This window comes from Cavia porcellus, unplaced genomic scaffold (genome assembly GCF_034190915.1).
Source record: "Cavia porcellus strain 051 isolate PalLab524CR breed Dunkin Hartley unplaced genomic scaffold, mCavPor4.1 scaffold_28, whole genome shotgun sequence".
NCBI classification, from domain to species: Eukaryota; Metazoa; Chordata; class Mammalia; order Rodentia; family Caviidae; genus Cavia; species Cavia porcellus.
In genome coordinates, this window is record NW_026947511.1 from 29,889,307 (window position 1) to 29,905,791 (window position 16,485).

Here is a 16,485-nt window from a genome sequence, read left to right on the forward strand (position 1 = left end):
TCTGTGAGAACCCTTCTCTTAACCCCAGCAGCCTACGTGATGGTCAGCCTTGTGTCCAGGGAGCCGGGAAGTGACTCTGGAGTGGTGGGAAATGGTAGTGCCCTTGCCTGCCTGCAGATAACACTCTTGTGCTCTTGCTGGGGACCCCCCCACCAGTGATCAATGCCCGCTGCACTGTCATAATGCCAGAGAAGCAGCCCTGAGCTGTGGGTTGGGGTGACTTCTGGTGTTCATCCCATGGGCCAGTTTTAATACCTACCTCCGACTAATGAAGATCAGAAGCCTGCACATGACCTTGGCAGTGCCATGATTGATTAGTGATGTCTTCCACAGGCAAAGACGTAGCAGTGGTGATATGAGTGCTATCTGGGACCTAAGCAATTACCAGCCTGTGACTTCCCTCCTTACCATCTTGATCTACCTCAGTCCCTCTAACCCCTGACCAAGGCACCTGATCCTGCCATTCTCCTCAGGCCACCACCCACGTGTATGTGACCATCGTGGATGAGAACGACAATGCTCCTGAGTTCCAGCAGCCTCACTACGAAGTGTCACTGGACGAGGGCCCAGACACAATCAATGCCAGCCTCGTCACCGTCCAGGCGCTGGACCCAGATGAGGGGCCCAACGGCACGGTTGTCTACACCATCATCACAGGCAACATTATCAACACCTTCCGGATTGGCAGGCGCACAGTGAGCGACTGACTGTGGGGTGTGGGAGGACAGGGCCATCCTGGTGGTGGCAGGCACTCAGCAGCATTGTGAGATGAGGAATGCAGATGGAGTCTGGGAATCCTGGGGTCCCCACGGTGGGAAGGCCCTCGTCTACAGCGTGCTGGGTCCCTGTGATGCCAGGGCATCCAGGGCCTCTACCTCCTGGGCCAGTTAGAGGGTGCCTCAGGCCTACCGCCCATTGCTCTACCCTTGTCCCCTCTGTGTCCCTGCAGGGCATCATCAGTGCTGCCAAGGAGCTGGACTACGAGATCAGCCACGGCCGCTACACCCTGATGGTCACCGCCACAGACCAGTGCCCCATCCTGCCCCACCGTCTCACATCAACCACCACGGTGAGTGGGTGGGGCACAGCCCGTGTGCTGGGCAGGGGTACAGGACCCAGACAGCTCCAGGAGGGGCAGAAGCAGGGGGAAGAACATTCTGAGGAAAATGCCTACGTCTGGGGGGTCTGTCCTTGGCCCAGGAACTCTCCCACATTTGCAGTGTGACTTTGAAGAGGTCACTGTACCTCTCTGTGTGGCTGTACCGAATCAGACCAAAACACTCACCTTCCTCCCCTTCATGGGAAAAGGATAAACTCTGCTCATGAATAGGGAGAGGATCAAATCCCTGCCCTTTCACCTGGCTGTGTGAATCTGGCTAAGTCGTATAACCTCTCTCAGCTTCAGTGTCTTCCACTGTGAAAGAGGGATTCCCAGGCATGTGGTGTACCCCTGGAACCCTAGCACTTGGGAGGCTGAGGCAGGAGGATTGCCATGAATTTGAGACCAGCCAGTGAGTTTGAGGCCAGTCTGAACTACATAGTTCAGACTCTGTCTCAAAAAAAAAAAAAAAAAGACACCCCCCCCCCGCATCCATAACCCCCCAGGAATCAGCTGCACAAGACCACCTCAGCGGGTGGATGCTGAGGAAGTAGCTGAGTCTGTGTGCGCTGAGCCCACCGCATGCTGGCTGGGAAGGGGCCCCAGCAGAGCTTCTCCGCCATTTCAGGTGCTGGTGAATGTGTATGACATCAATGACAATGTGCCCACCTTCCCCCGGGACTACGAGGGACCCTTTGATGTCACCGAGGGACAGCCGGGGCCCAGAGTGTGGACCTTCCTGGCTCACGACCGGGACTCAGGCCCCAATGGACAGGTGGAGTACAGCGTGGTGGACGGCGACCCTCTGGGTGAGTGGGGTCTGCACTGGCAGCCAGTGGGCAGGACCCAGAGGCCTCTGGCCACCCACTTGGGAGTCAGAGGAGAAGGAGGAGGGCTCCTAACACAACTCGAGATCAGCATGTGTGATTTTGCCTCCTCTGGGCCTCAGTTTCCCCACCCACTAGGTGGTGGGAATCATCTTCTCCCAGCCTTCTTCACAGGGATGGGGTCAGAGATTGGAGTCTCGGAGGGTCACGGGCCCCTTTGAGAACCTGACAGAAAATGGCTCAAAGCCGCTAAGAGAACTTGGCTAGCCTGGGCAACCTCGTGAGAAGGAGTCTAAAACTTTTTAAACCTTCTTAAAAAGGCTAGGAGCTTGCCTAGCATGCACCAGGCCCTAGGTTGCATCCCCCATGCTACAAAAGAAATAAATGTATGTAGAGGACTTGGTTGGAACAGGTGTGACAGGAAAGGAGGCACACTGTGTCATGCAGGGGTTGTTTTTATGTCAGGAGTACAAGAGAGAGAGATCTGGGCTGGAGAAAGTACAGTATATGGGAGCTGTCAACGTGGAAATATTCATCCCGCTGGGGACCGAATCAGGGGCCTCACAAATGCTAGGTCAGTGTGCTCCACCATTGAGCCACAGCCCCAGCCCTTTCTGATTTCATCTGGAGACAGAGTCTTGCTAAGTTGGCCAGGCTGAGCCCCAACTTGCAAATTCCCTGGCTGATCAGAATCAGCCTTAGGAATCCAGAACCTGGGGCGGGCATCAGGTCAGGACGTCTGTGCGTCACATCCCCCACTCGGGATCCCTGTTGGAATTTGAGCGGTAGGTGCTGTATGTCTGGACTGTCTTCTGTGGAAAGCTGGGTTAGCCACACCTCATTAGAAGAAGGGACAACCCAGGCTTCAGTATTTAAACTTACGGTCTGATTTCTTTCACCGCACATGATGGTTTCCAAGGGCATCCACTTTCCTAGAGATGACCCATTACATTTTCTTTATCCTATCAGCAGCACTGTGAGAGATGCTACAGGAGGATGCCTAGGAGGGGGATAGCTGAGTTGAGTGGAACTTCTAGTTTTAGATTTCAAGGCTCTGCACACTGATTTCCACAGCGGTTATACTGGTTTACATTCCTACCAACAATTTAGAGAGTTTCCTTCCCGCCCCCACATCCCGGCAGCCTCACCAGCGCCTGTTATCTGATTTCTTGGTAACAGCCATTCTTTCTGGAGTGAGATGGAATCTCAGTGGTTTTCGTTTACGTTTCCTTAATGGCCAGAGATGGGCAGCATTTTTTTTCATGTGTTTACTGCCCATTTGTATTTCTTCTGGGAAGCGTCTGTTCTTTTCAGATGTCCCCTTTTTGACTGGGTCGTTTGTTTTTTGGGAGGGTTTAATATGTGGTGTTCTTTATATATTCTAGATATTAGTTCTCTATCCAAGGAGTACCAGGAAAAAACATTTCCCGTTTTGTACGTTGTCTCTTCATTCTGTAGGCTGATTCCTTTGCTTGCAGAAGCTTTGTATTTTGACATGATCCCGTTTGTTGATTGTTAGTATTATTTCTTACTCTTTTTTTTTAAGGCAGGATCTCACTATGCAGTTCAGGCTGGCTCTGAAGTCACCATGTAGCTGAGGCTGGCCTCAAACTCTCCGTGATTCTCCTGCCTCAGACTCCCAGGTGCTGGGATTGCTTGTGCAGCTGGGGTTCTGTTCAGGAAATCCTTGCCGTATCTTCAAGACTTTTGCCTATTTTGTCTTGAGCAGATTGTTTCTTTTTTGATATTTAGATCTTTGATCCATTTTATTTTAATGTAGTACATGCTGAGAGATGCAGATCTATGTAAATTCAGTCTTCAGAGTGGGATAGCCAGTTTTTCTAGAACTATTTTAAGGGGCTATCTTTCCTCCAGCATCAGGTTTTAGGCCATGTCAAAGATCTGGCTGCTGGATATGCGTGGAGCTGTTTTTGTTTCTGCATTCTCCATTCCATTGCACTGATCCACCTGTCTGCGTTGTGTTTTGTCACCAGTATCATGCTGTTTTATTATAGTAGCTTTGTAGCATAGCTTGAGGTCCAGGATTGTGATGCCTCCTGCCTTGATCTTGTTACCCAGGATTGCTTTTGCTATTCTAGGTCTCCTCTGGTCCCGTCTTTATTTTAGGATAGTTTTCTCTAGTTCTGTGAGGCACGTTATTGATATTTTGATTGGAATTGCATTGTCTGTACTTCAGTTTTGGAACTAAGGCCATTTGACTGTATTAGTTTTGCCTACCCAGGAACAAGAATTGCTCTCCATTTGATGATGTCCTCTTTGATCTCCTTTTTGAGAATGCTGTAATTTTGATTTCAGGGATCTTTCAGTTCCTTGGTTAGGTTAATTCTTAAGCATTTAATTTACCTTGATGGCGTTGTGAAAGATAGTGTTTCCCTAATTTCTTTCTCCATGAGTTTATTATGGTGTACAGGAATGTTGTTGATGTGGGTGTGTTGACTTTGTAGCCTTCTACATTGCTGAATTGCATTATTAAATCTAGGAGTCTAAAAATGGAATTGTTTATGGCCTGTTATAGAAGACATTGTGTTAACTGCCAATAATGACAATCTCACTTCTTTCTTTCCCTTTGATTTGTTTCTCTTGCCTGATTGTTTTGGTTAGTTTCATGAACTACGTTGAGCAGGATTGAACATCCATGTCTTGTTCCTGATTTTAATGGGATTTTAGCTTCTCCCATTCAATACGATGTTGGTCGTTGGTTTCTCATAAGTGGCTTTTTATCAGATTGAGATAAAGTCTTTTTTTTTTTTCAGGGTTTTTGTCGTGAATGGAAGCTGAATTTTGTCAAAAGCTTTTCCTGCATCAGTTGAGATGATCACGTGATTTTTATCCCTGCTCCTGTTTATGTGGCGTATTACATTTATCAAATTGTGTATGTTGAACATCCCTGTATCCCCGAGATGAAGCCTATTTGATCATAATGTATGATTTTTCTGATGATTTGTTGCATTTGTTTGCCAGAATCTTGTTGAGAATTTTGTGTCTGTTCATTAAAGAAACAGTCCTGTAGTTCTCTTTTTTTACTGTGACCTTTTCTGATTTTGGAGTCAGGGTGCTGCTAGCTTCCAGGAATGACGTTAGGAGTACTCCTTCCCTTTCAATCTCACTAGAGCTTAAGGTGTATTTGGCACTGGAACTTCCCTAAGGTACTTGCAGAATCTGGTGGTAAATCTATCGGGACGTGGGCTATTCTTATTGGTAGCTTATTACTTCGTCAGTCTCATCGCCTGATTCTGGGTTATTCAGTATTTTCATATCTTCCTGGTTCAGCTTGGGTGGTTCATATGTATTTAGGGATCTATCCATTTCTTCCAAGTCCTCCATTTTATTAGAGAATAGATTTCCAAAGTACTTAGTAATAATCTTCTGGATTTGGGCAGTATATGTTGTGATTTTTCCTTTTTAATTTCTAATTGTGTTGATGTCTTTTCTATCCTTGTTTGCTAAGATTACTAGGGGTTTGTCTATTTTATTTATTCTTTCAAAGAGCCAACTCTTTGATCCAGTGATTTTCTGTAATTTTTTAGTCTCAATTTCATTAATTTTTGCTCCATTGTTTATAATTTCCTTCCTTGTACTAGCTTTGTATTTAGATTATACTTATTCCTCTAGTACCTTAAGTGCATCATGAGGTTATTTATTTAGGCTCTGATGGAGCATTCATAGATAGAAACTCCTTTCTTAGGACTGCTTTTGGTGCATCCCATAGTTTCCAGTGTGTGATACAGCCTTCTCATTCAGTTGTAGGAATCATTTAATTTGTTCCTTGATTTCTACTGTGGCTCATTGATTATTTGAAGCGGCGTTAATTTCCATGTGTTTGTACAATTTCTGTGATTTCTTTTGCCATGAATTTCTGACAGTATGCATGAGATAATTTAATTAAATTGCACTTAATTAAATGCATAAATTGCATTTAATTCAGCATCCTGTTTGGGCTATTTTGGAGAAAATCCATGTAGTTCTGAGAAGTATTCTGTTGTTTGGTTAAAAAACTGTAGATATTTAATAAGTTCATTTGTTTGAAAGTTTTATTCAATTCTGATATTTCTTTGTTGATTTTTTTTCTAATTGAACTATTTGTGACCATGAGGCATTGAGAGATCCCCCATTATCACTGTGTTGGTGTTTATCTGATATTTTTTATGTCCAGTAGTGTTTGTTCTTTGAAGTTGGATGTGCTGGTGTTTGGTGCATGTATGTTTATCATTGTTATCCCTTCATGCTGAATGCTCCCTTAACCAATGAGTAGTTGGCTTCTTTGCCTCGTATCAGTTTTGGCTTGAAATCTACTTGTCTGAAATTAAGATCGCTACTCCTGCTTTTTCCTGGGTTCCCATTGCATGGAATACTGTTTTTCATCCTTTGATTTTTAATCTGTATTTCTTTTCAGATTATAATGTGTTTCGTGTATCATTGGGGTTTGTTTCTTGATTGATTCTGCACATCTGTGTCTTCTGATTGGAGAATTAAGATCAGTCACATTGAGAGTTATTACTGAAAGGTGTTGACTTATTCCTGTCATCAAACTATTTTCCAGTTGCTGATTTCCTTCTGTTTTCCCTCTTTCTGCTTCACTGCTGGCCCTGTTTGATGTATTCATTCTGTTGGACTTTTTCGGTATTGTTGGCTTCCTTGTCTCTAAGACATACTTGAGGACTCTTTGTAGTACTGGTTTGGTACTTACAGATTTCTTGGATTGCTCATTGTCATGCAAATATCTTACTTCTCCACCAGTTGTTTTTTGTTGCTTTTGTTTTGTTTTGTTTTGTTTGTTTGTGTGAGACAGGGTCTTGCGCTATATAGTTCAGCCTGGCTTTGACTTCTCTATGTAGCCCAGGCTGGCCTCAAACTCATAGCAATGCTCCTCCCTCAGCCTCCCAACTGCTGGGATTGTATGTCAATATGTGCCACCACACCCAGCTCTCTGTCACTTTTGAAAGAAATTTTTGCAGGGTATATCAGTGTGGCCTGGAAGTTGCTATCTGGGGGCCTTGAAATACCTCAAGCTTTTCTGGCCTTTCAAGTTTGTGTGGAGAAGTCTGCTGTAATTTTAACAGGTTTATCTTTATTAGTGATTTGTTGCTCTTCTCTAGCAGCTTTAAAATGCTGTCCTTGTGTTGGACTTCTGGGATTTTGATGATGATGTGACCTGCAAAGTGTCTTTTTTAGTAGTGGATTTTTAAGGTTCTCTATTCTTCTTTTATCTGTATGTTTAATTCTTTCCCAGTATTTGGCAAATTCTATTTCTATAAACAGTTTTCTACTCCCCTTGTGTTATCTTCTCATTGTTTGCTTATTTCAATAAATTTTAGTCTTCTTTGTGCCACGTGCCGTGGAATGCGTTTTTCATGTTCTCTTCTTAAAATATTTCTGAGTAACTGGGCATCAGGTATTTTGTCCTAGCAACGAGAGAAATGTAACCAAGACACAAGATGTCACAATGTAGCCCAGGCTGGCCTTGAATTTGCAGCAATCCTCCTGCCTCAGCTCCCAAATTCTGGAATTACAGGGATTAAACTACCATTCATTCATTCAATATGATTTTTAATCTCCTGGACTTCTTTTTTTCTTTCTTTCTTTTTTTTTTTTTTTAGACAGAGTTTCTCTTTGTAGCTCAGGCTGGCCTCAAACTCACAGAAATCCTTCTGCCTCAGCCTCTTGAGTGCTGGGATTACAGGCATGTGCCACCATGCCTGGCTTCTCCTTGATTTCTATTTGAAACATTTTCATGGACTGTAATTCTTTGCTAAACAGATCGTTCATCATGTTTTATATTATGTTGTCTAGCTCAGCCAGCTTTTCATTACTATTTTCTACAAGACACTGGAGGACTCACCCACCAACACCCATCGTTCCCTGCTGGCAGGAAGGCTGGTTAGAGGTGGGGAGAGGCTGGGCCACCCTGATGGTTCTATTCATCACCTCCACTCTCGGATTAGCTATGTCATCTGGGAGCCTGCCAAGTGCCTTATTGATCTGTTTTCTACCTGTTACCCTCTTGTGTCATTCAACTGTGTGATTTTTGTTTTCCTCCCCCTCAATACCTCACAGACAGACTTTGGGAGAGTCTGAGAGAGGCCAACAGAGAGGCCCTCTGTTGATTTCTTTCATCGTATTTCTGTTGGTTTCTGTTTGTATGTTTTGTGCTTAGCTAATCAATCACTTTTAGTGGGAAAACTTTGTTGCTCATACGGAGAGCTCTTTAGTCTGCTTTTCAGTAACACCCTCAGGGTATGGCTAGCTGTAGTCTGTTGCTTCTGATCCGAGATCCAACCACTTTTGTTAATTTGACAGGGAAGGATTGGCCCAGGACCTAGTTCTCTGGGAATAGACGGCAGTATTACTATCACAAAGGTAATCCAGATATTAGCAAGCAGAGAAAACCTATTACTGCAATACCAACAACTGTGTGACCTCAGAAATATCAAATATATCAGCAACAGTAGTATCATCCAAGACAAACTGGATATTGACATGCCATAAGGACCAATAATGTGCCGTCCTTAACCTTAGGAAATAAATCTGTGTTTATAATATAAATCCTAAGACAAAGCAAATATTGACATACAACAAATATCTACTAAATTCAATAACTATACTTTCATCAGTGATGGAAAATAATACCTCAATAAATGACAGAGAAGAATTCCATAGTAGTAACAGAGTTAATTATGTAAATATTAATAAAGCTTAATGGTTATAGTAAAGATATGGGAGGGTTGAGGATGAGAGAATACAAGAAGAAAAAAATTAACAGTGGTAGATGAGAACAAAGTGAGGCAAAAGATCTGGTTAAGGAGTGAAAGGATATTTATAGAATTAGATAAAGATTTTAAAAAATAGATGTTTTAAAAGGGAAGAAAAAAGAAATAATGTGGAGAATGCCTGTAACCCCAGCACTCTCAGGAGGCTGAAGCAGGAGGATCTCCACAAGTTTGAGGCCAACCTGGGCTAGCTACACAGTGAATTCAAGCCCAGCCTGAACGATAGAGTGAGACTGTCTCAAAAGGGGGAGGGGAGTAGGATAAGAAATAAAGGATAAAGGAAAATTCCCCAGACCTCAATAAATCAGTGAAGAAGAGGAAAGAGGAAAAAAAAAAAAAGAAAGAAAACAAGTCTAAAGCCAGGAAAAAAGCATTCTTTGTCTTTTTGAATGAGTGATTTCCTTCCAGGACCTGCAGTTTTAAAGTCCAGCGAGTCTGGGTTTTCTGCACCTAGCCTTGCAGTCTGTGGGGGTGTGAGGTGCCCCCACTATTCCAGTGGCTCCCTGGGGTATCTCATGGCCATTTTCCAGATCGGAGCATCAAGGCAAGGCCCAGGGCCAGGCAGGACGCCCAGGCTCTTGCTCCCATCTCCAGGTGTGGGGATGGGAAGTCCCGGCCCCAGCTGGCTGCCGAGCAGGGTCATCTGTGGTGCGGCGCCTTTGGCCTGCCTGCCACCCTGATCTGGGGACCAACTTTGTACAGCCCAGGACCAGCCTCCAAGGCCTGCTCCCCTGAGCCTGAGGGACAGTGATTGTGTCCCTCCTTGGCCCTGGAGAGAGAGCAGGAAGCCATCTGCCCACACGAGGCCAGGACTTCTAAGGGTGGAAAACCCTTGGAAAGGGAATCCCCAGTTCTTTGGAGTCCTTGGAGCATCAGGGGTTCAGGAAATCCTGCTCCATGCAGCTTCCACCCCTCCAGGCAAGGAAGGACATGTGGGGCCCAGGGGAGGACAGGGGTGGAAGGGGCTGTGGGAAATCCCAGCTGCAAGCGGGCAGCAGGGGCCATGTGTGCCAAGGAGAGTGGCAGGAGTGGGCAGGGACAGTGGGATGTTCAGAGGCGAGCCTTTGCTCAGCTCGTGTGCTGTATGCCGGTGAGCAAGTCGGTGCCCACTCCAGTCTGCTCCCCTGTGTCAAGTGGAAAGCTGAAGGATCTGGGTGTGGTGGCATCCGCCCATAATCCCAGTACTTAAGAGGCTGAGGCAGGAGGGTCACTGTGAGCTCAAGGCCACCCTGGGTTGCAAAGTGAGTTCAAGACCAGCCTGAACTACTTAGCGAAACCCTGTTTCTTTTTTTTTTTTTTTGAAACCCTGTTTCAAAAACAAAAGAAAACATAACACACACACTAAAAAAATCAAAGCAAGCAAGCAAAAAGAACAAAAAATCAAAAAACAAAACAACAACAGAAAAACAAAAACAAAAGACAAAAAAAGGGCCAGGGATTTAGCTCAGTGGCATAAGTACCTGCCTGGCAAGTACAAGATGGTGAGTTTGATCCCAGATACCAAAAAAAACCCAGCCAAACAAACAAACAAAAACCCCACAAACACAAGGAGGGAAGATGAAGAAAGTAACTTTCCCCTGTTTCACTAGAGCCCTAGCCCTGGCTCCCCACCCCTAACTAGTCCAGAGGATGCAGTGGGCCAAGGCCCAGAGCTCAGGGTTCGGATTCTGAATCTGCCATTGCCTTTCTGTGAAGCGTGGACAAGTGGTCACCCTTCTCTAGACCCCTGCTTCATTTTCCAAAGGACCCGAGGATTAGATAGGTCACAGTCTGAGAATCCCAAGTCTTACATGCTGACATTTGTCCCTAAGCCTGACCCAAGGTGAGGACCGAGCTGGGGACCAGGCAGGAGCTGTGTGGCCTCAGGGGCAGAAAGTCCAGGTCACCACGAGCCCAGGAGACCCTCTGTATGCCCAGCTGTGGCTCCACCTGGGGGCTGAATGGAGCACTCCTCACTCTGTCCCCTTGCCCCCTGGCGCCCACATTCCTTGGTAGTGGCTTTGCCCTTTCCGTGGGCCCTTTCTCACAAGCCACAGCGTCAGAGCCAGAAGGAAACTTACACAGTGCCCGATGCCTTCGTCAGCCCACGCTGGCCAGGGGTCAGGAAGAGCATTCATGTACAGAAAGGGCTCGTGCTTTTCAGTGTCGCCATCTCAGCTGGGTCACTCTTGGGCCTGTGCAGGCTGGAGCTGGGCACTGATCTGCCTGGCACTGCAGATACATTGGGGCAGGAGCACCAGCACCCGCCTGTACCCCAAGGGCTTCTCTGTTTCCTCCCTCCCCACTGCTTGTGAGGAACTGAAGCCAGTGGCACTAGAGGAGCTGCCCACCAAAGCCCATTGTCCTCGGCTGGCAGGAAGGCCAGCTAGAGGCGGGGAGAGGCTGGGCTGTCCGTGTCACCTGGTCTGCCCTGCTAACTGAGCTTCTCCGGGTGACTCCCAGGGGAGTTCCTGATCTCCCCTGTGGAAGGGGTGCTGCGGGTACGGAAGGATGTGGAGCTGGACCGGGAGACCATCGCCTTCTACAACCTGACCATCTGTGCCCGTGACCGGGGGGTGCCCCCACTCAGCTCCACAGTGAGTAGCACCCTGTGCCCCTGTGCTCTCCATAGAGACCCCCTGCAAGCACTGATGCCCCTGTGCCCAGAGAAGCCTTGGGTCCAGGGCTCTGCAGAAGTCTTGGGCTCCCACACCATGTTCTCCCCACCTCAGCCTCACCGTCTAACCTCTAATTTGACCTTAATCTTCCTCTTTCTGTCCCTCCCTGGTCACCATCCGTTTGCTCCTCTGCTCCGTCCCCTGTCACCTCCTCCTTGGTGGCCTTGTCCATTCCCTGGCTTTCTGCCTGTCTCTCCCCTGCCTGACCCCAGATGCTGGTGGGGATCCGGGTGCTGGACATCAATGACAATGACCCGGTGCTGCTGAACCTGCCCATGAACATCACCATCAGTGAGAACAGCCCCGTCTCCAGCTTTGTCGCCCACGTTCTGGCCAGTGATGCTGACAGCGGATGCAATGCGCTCCTCACTTTCAACATCACTGCAGGCAACCGGGAGCGGGCCTTCCGCATCAACGCCACGGTATGCCGGGCCACTGGGACCCAGGCAGTCTTCCTCCCAAGAGGAGGCTTTTGGTGGCCCTGCTTCCTCTTCTTCTACCGGGACCAGGAAGCCATGGACAGGCAGGGAATCTTGGTTTCCCCAGTGACCCGTGTGAAAGGGGGAATTCCTTAGCCCAGTTGTATCAAGCTGAGTTTGCATGACGAAAAACAAAACAGAAAGGTTCACACACGGGGTAGCCCCTAACGAGACAGCAGGCCTGGGAATTCCTGCCAACAACCCGACCCATCAGTAATTGAAGAGCAACGTAAGAGGCTGCAGCTTGGTCAACCAGCCAGTCATTGGGTTTTAGTAGAATTGGTTTATTGGCTCTGGGTCCTCCTGCAGCCAACCAAAGCACAGTTACTGTGTTTAAATTCCACATAGGTTTGGTCAGTCAGTGCCGCTCCCAATGAGTGGCCTTTTACAAATGCGTTCAGTGTAGGTGTAGCTATCTCTGGTATCCACCTAGAGCTGGCCTGGGCTCATCACATGCAGAGATGGGGCCTGCCCCTCTGGGGCCACTTGGGTTGTACCAAGACACCTGGAAGCCCTTGCCAGGCCTCTTGGAGTGTCCATAGGCTGCTGACACCAGGGCATCTCCAAAGAGCCCACCCTTGGAGGCAGTCCTGGGCATCAGTGGTTCCCCCTGCAAGAGCCTGCTGCCCACTGGGCCAACTGAACCATCGCTTAGGTGCATTAGGGAGGGAACTCACATCCGCCCCAGAGCTACAGGTGGGCCAGTTGGGCATCTGTGGGCCAGAGCCCAAAGTGGCTGCTCAGCTCACCAGCCCTGCCCATCGCAGACAGGGATCGTCACTGTGAACCGGCCCCTGGACCGCGAGCGGATCCCGGAGTACAAACTGACCATTTCTGTGAAGGACAACCCAGAGAACCCACGCATAGCCAGGAGGGTGAGGCTGGGGGTGCTATGGGTGTGGTAGAGGGGCTGAGCATCCAGAGGGAGCACACCACCCTTCCTGTGGGGGGCAGGGCTGAGATGCACAGGCTTTGGAGCTACAGGGAGACTTGGGGACTCACTGGCCTTGCAGCTGTGTGTGTCCTCTCCTTCTCTGTGTGTTGGGCCCCGGGGAGGTGCGTTGGTCTGAGAGGCATGAAGTGCAGTCCTATGAGTGAACTTCACCCCAGCATGAGACTTTGAGGTCCTGGATACAAACCTACTTTCCTGCCAGAAGTCTTCCCTTACCAAAAAGGAGATTGATACTGGGACCTTCACTATTCCTCTACCACTCCTCCACTCTAGAGTGCCCATTTGCTGGAAAGGAAAACTGAGGCCCAGACAGGGGGAATGACTTGCCCAGGGTCACCTAGTAAGCTGCTAGCAGAACAAGGGCTTGAACCCAAGTCTCTGGACTCCCAGTGTGGTATTCTTGATGGCTGACCTCGATGTCCCACTGTCCTGCCTCCCTTTGCTGGAGCAGGGCCTATAACCTTGCTCCTGTCCTACCGCCACAGGATTTTGACTTGCTGGTGGTCTCTCTTGTGGATGAGAATGACAACCACCCCCTCTTCACAGAGGGCACCTACCAGGCAGAGGTGATGGAGAACTCTCCTGCAGGTAGGTGCTGGGCCCGCCCAAGGGCTCCTGCCACGGCCAACGGCCACCAGGACCTCAGGTGCTGAGACTGTCCCATGTACTCAGTGCCACAGCTAGACACAGATTCCAGTGGGTGCAGAGGGTGTCAGAGGGGAGATGGGGGCAGCTCAGAGGGCTGGGGGGCTGGGGCTGCCCGGCCTCTTAGGGACCACTAAAGAGGCCGCAGTTCTGGTTGAGAGAGGTGATGGTTGTGGTCACTGACCCCCCAGAGAGGTGTGAGAACAGCCCTGCTCTTCCAGGGCTGGAGGCTCTGCGGATGGGAGACAGGGGGCTTTAGATCCGCCAGTGTAGCCCTCGCCCCACACATGTGCACTAATCAGGATCTGCCCTTTACCGCCCCCCTCCCGGTACCCACAGCTTGGATCAGAATCAGAGATGAGCTGAGATTCGGAGCAGGTGTCAGGGAGCCCAGCCCCTCCCGGGGAGTGGCCAGCCTCAGAGGCTGCTGGGAAGCACATGTGGCTCTGGCAACCCAGGGCCTTGTTCACCACTCTGTGTTTTCTCCCAGTAGGGCTCTGAGGCCTCTCCCCAGGCATCTGCGTTCAGTCTGCCAAGGCTGCCGCAGGCCCACCTGGAGCCTCCCCACCCCGTCCGCCTCACCTCCCTCCCCTCTCATCCATCGTCAGCCATGGCTCACGGGGTCGGGCTGGGGAGGGGGGAGGGTGGGAGCGGGTTGGCCTGGAGTGACGCTTCTCCTCCTGGCCCAGGGACCCCCCTCACGGTGCTCAATGGGCCCATCCTGGCCCTGGATGCAGATGAGGATGTATACGCTGTGGTCACCTACCAGCTGCTGGGCATCCACAGCGGCCTCTTTGATATCGACAACAGCACAGGTGAGGCCTCTGCACCACACTAGCTCCTCAAGGCCAGCTCGGGGTATACTGGGTACCACTACTAGATCCAGAGCTTCCTCCTTGGTGCTGGAGAGCCCAGTTCCTGCAGCCCACATCCCCACACTGCAGCCCCCAGGAGGTGGGCGGAGCCAAAAGAAAGCTAGGAGAGGATGCAAAGGACTGACTAAGGCGCCATCTCTCAGCAGAGGCAGAGCCCTCACCCCTTTCCCAGGCCTGGGCCAGAGACTCAGGCCACTGGTCCCTCAGAAGTAGCCAGAGAAACTTCCTGTCCTCCGATCAGACCAGCAGCTCCCCAGAGACCAGGTCACATCCAGTGGCTGGTGGCAACAGGGAGGCACAGCCACTGATGCACAGGGCAACCCTCACCCTGGGCACCATTGCCAGGTAGGACTCTAGAGGGCTGCCGAGGACAGCCATGCAGGGACATCTACAGGGACACGCAGGCCCCCCAAAGCAGGGTGGCTGAACCCTTGGAAAAGAAAGTCACTGTGTAACATTCTCTGCCCCTTTCCTCTCCAAACCCATCCTACCCCGCCCTTGTCTCTCTCCACCTGCTGGCTCCCACACCTCCCCTGCCCCTCTTTCCCTTTATCCCCCTCCCTCCCCGGCTGGTGACACGGGTGCCAGGCGTGGTGACTGTCAGGTCAGGAGTCATCATTGACCGGGAGGCTTTCTCACCCCCCATCCTGGAGCTGCTGCTGCTGGCTGAGGACATCGGGCAGCTCAATGGCACAGCCCAACTGCTGGTCACCATCCTGGACGATAACGACAACTCGCCCACCTTTAGCCCCGCCGTCCTCACCGTCCACCTGCTGGAGAACTGCCCTCCAGGTAATGAGTCGGGTCCCTCGCTCCACCAGGCAGTGGTTGGTGGTCAGAGGTCACTGGGAGTCTAGATGGACGTAGAACTCATTTCTGGGGAATAAGACTGACAGCAAGGTGAATGGGGAGACCCCGGGGGTAAGAATCAGGTGACCCAGCACCACTGCCTTGTAGGCCATGGTTTATTGTGTGTCCAACAAGACATTTAAGAATGTTCCGAACCCAAGTGTGGGGGCACAGGCCTGCCATCCCAGAGCTTGGAAAGCTGAGGCAGGAGGGTCACCGTGAGTTTGAGGCCAGGCTGGGCTGCATAATGAGTTCAAGGCCTGAACTACATAGCCTGATCCTGCCTTTAAAACAAAAAAGACAAAAAAAAAAAAAAAAAAAACAGTTCCAACCATGTCCCTAGATGGTTTATTTCAAAATCAAAATCGGGCCAACATACTTTTCATCATAGTTAAAATTTAATTGTGTGGGCGGGGTAAATTTGATTCTGAAAATCACCTTGAAGAATAAGAAAATGGGGCCAGGGAGTTAGCTCAGCGACCTAAGTGCCTGCCTGGCAAATGCAAGGTCATGAGTTTGATTCCCGGTACCAAAACAAAACAAAAAAAGAAAACGTTGAGAACATAAGTATAATAAAGCCAGATTTTCCTCACCATATATCATAATGTATTACAGAGGTATGATGATTAAAACCATGCTATATAAAAACAAGACTGGAGAAAGTGGCCTATCAAAATACAGGTAAAGAATGTGATGGAAAACCAATTAGAGCTATTTAGAAAGCAAAAAAAAAAAAAAAACTAATCTAATCTATTAGATTAGATTATTATTATACAACTGGCAAGCAGTCTGATATAGGGTCTAATATTTAGGATAGATTCTCACCCTACATTAGACACCAGAATAAAACTCAAAGATTCTGAAGGAAATCTAGGGGGCCGGGGACTTAGCTCGGTGGCACAGTACCTGCCTGCCAAGCAGGAGGTCATGAGTTTGATTCCCAGTACCAAAAAAAAAAAATCTACAAGAGTAGAAAATGCTTGAGCTGGGCATGGTGGCTCGAGCCTGTAATCCCAGCACTCGGGAGGCTAAGGTGGGAGGATCGTTGGGAGTTCGAGACCAGCCTGGGCTACAAAGTGAGCTCAAGGCCAGCCTGAACTGCATATGACCCCATCTCAAAAAAGACAAAAAAAAAAAGAGGGGTAGAAAATGCTGAAAAATGAAAGCAGAAAATCAGGTAAATGTTCTTATCTGTTTTCTAGATAAGAAGGGTCCAAACATAAAGAAAAGAACTCAAAAACTTACATTTTAATGCATAAAATGGGAGCTGTTTCAGCATGTGTTTAGCATGCTTGAAGCTCTAGGCTCCATCCC

The 16,485-nt window shown here is 48.9% G+C and overlaps 1 protein-coding gene across 9 annotated transcripts in view; it reads left to right on the forward strand.

The window, feature by feature from the left end:
* The window catches only part of Cdh23 (cadherin related 23), a 374,671-nt gene that overhangs the window by 338,874 nt on the left and 19,312 nt on the right, over window positions 1–16,485 (forward strand). For 8 of the 9 annotated variants that reach the window (XM_063238627.1, XM_063238629.1, XM_063238628.1 and 5 more), the window contains 9 exons: window positions 474–695; window positions 950–1,069; window positions 1,728–1,908; window positions 11,157–11,290; window positions 11,584–11,793; window positions 12,618–12,725; window positions 13,288–13,390; window positions 14,137–14,262; window positions 14,911–15,114. In XM_063238627.1, coding sequence (XP_063094697.1) covers window positions 474–695; window positions 950–1,069; window positions 1,728–1,908; window positions 11,157–11,290; window positions 11,584–11,793; window positions 12,618–12,725; window positions 13,288–13,390; window positions 14,137–14,262; window positions 14,911–15,114 — 1,408 coding nt within the window. Of the gene's footprint in view, window positions 1–473; window positions 696–949; window positions 1,070–1,727; window positions 1,909–4,700; window positions 4,884–11,156; window positions 11,291–11,583; window positions 11,794–12,617; window positions 12,726–13,287; window positions 13,391–14,136; window positions 14,263–14,910; window positions 15,115–16,485 lie in introns of those variants that run through there. The other variant, XM_063238633.1, reaches the window with a different exon arrangement.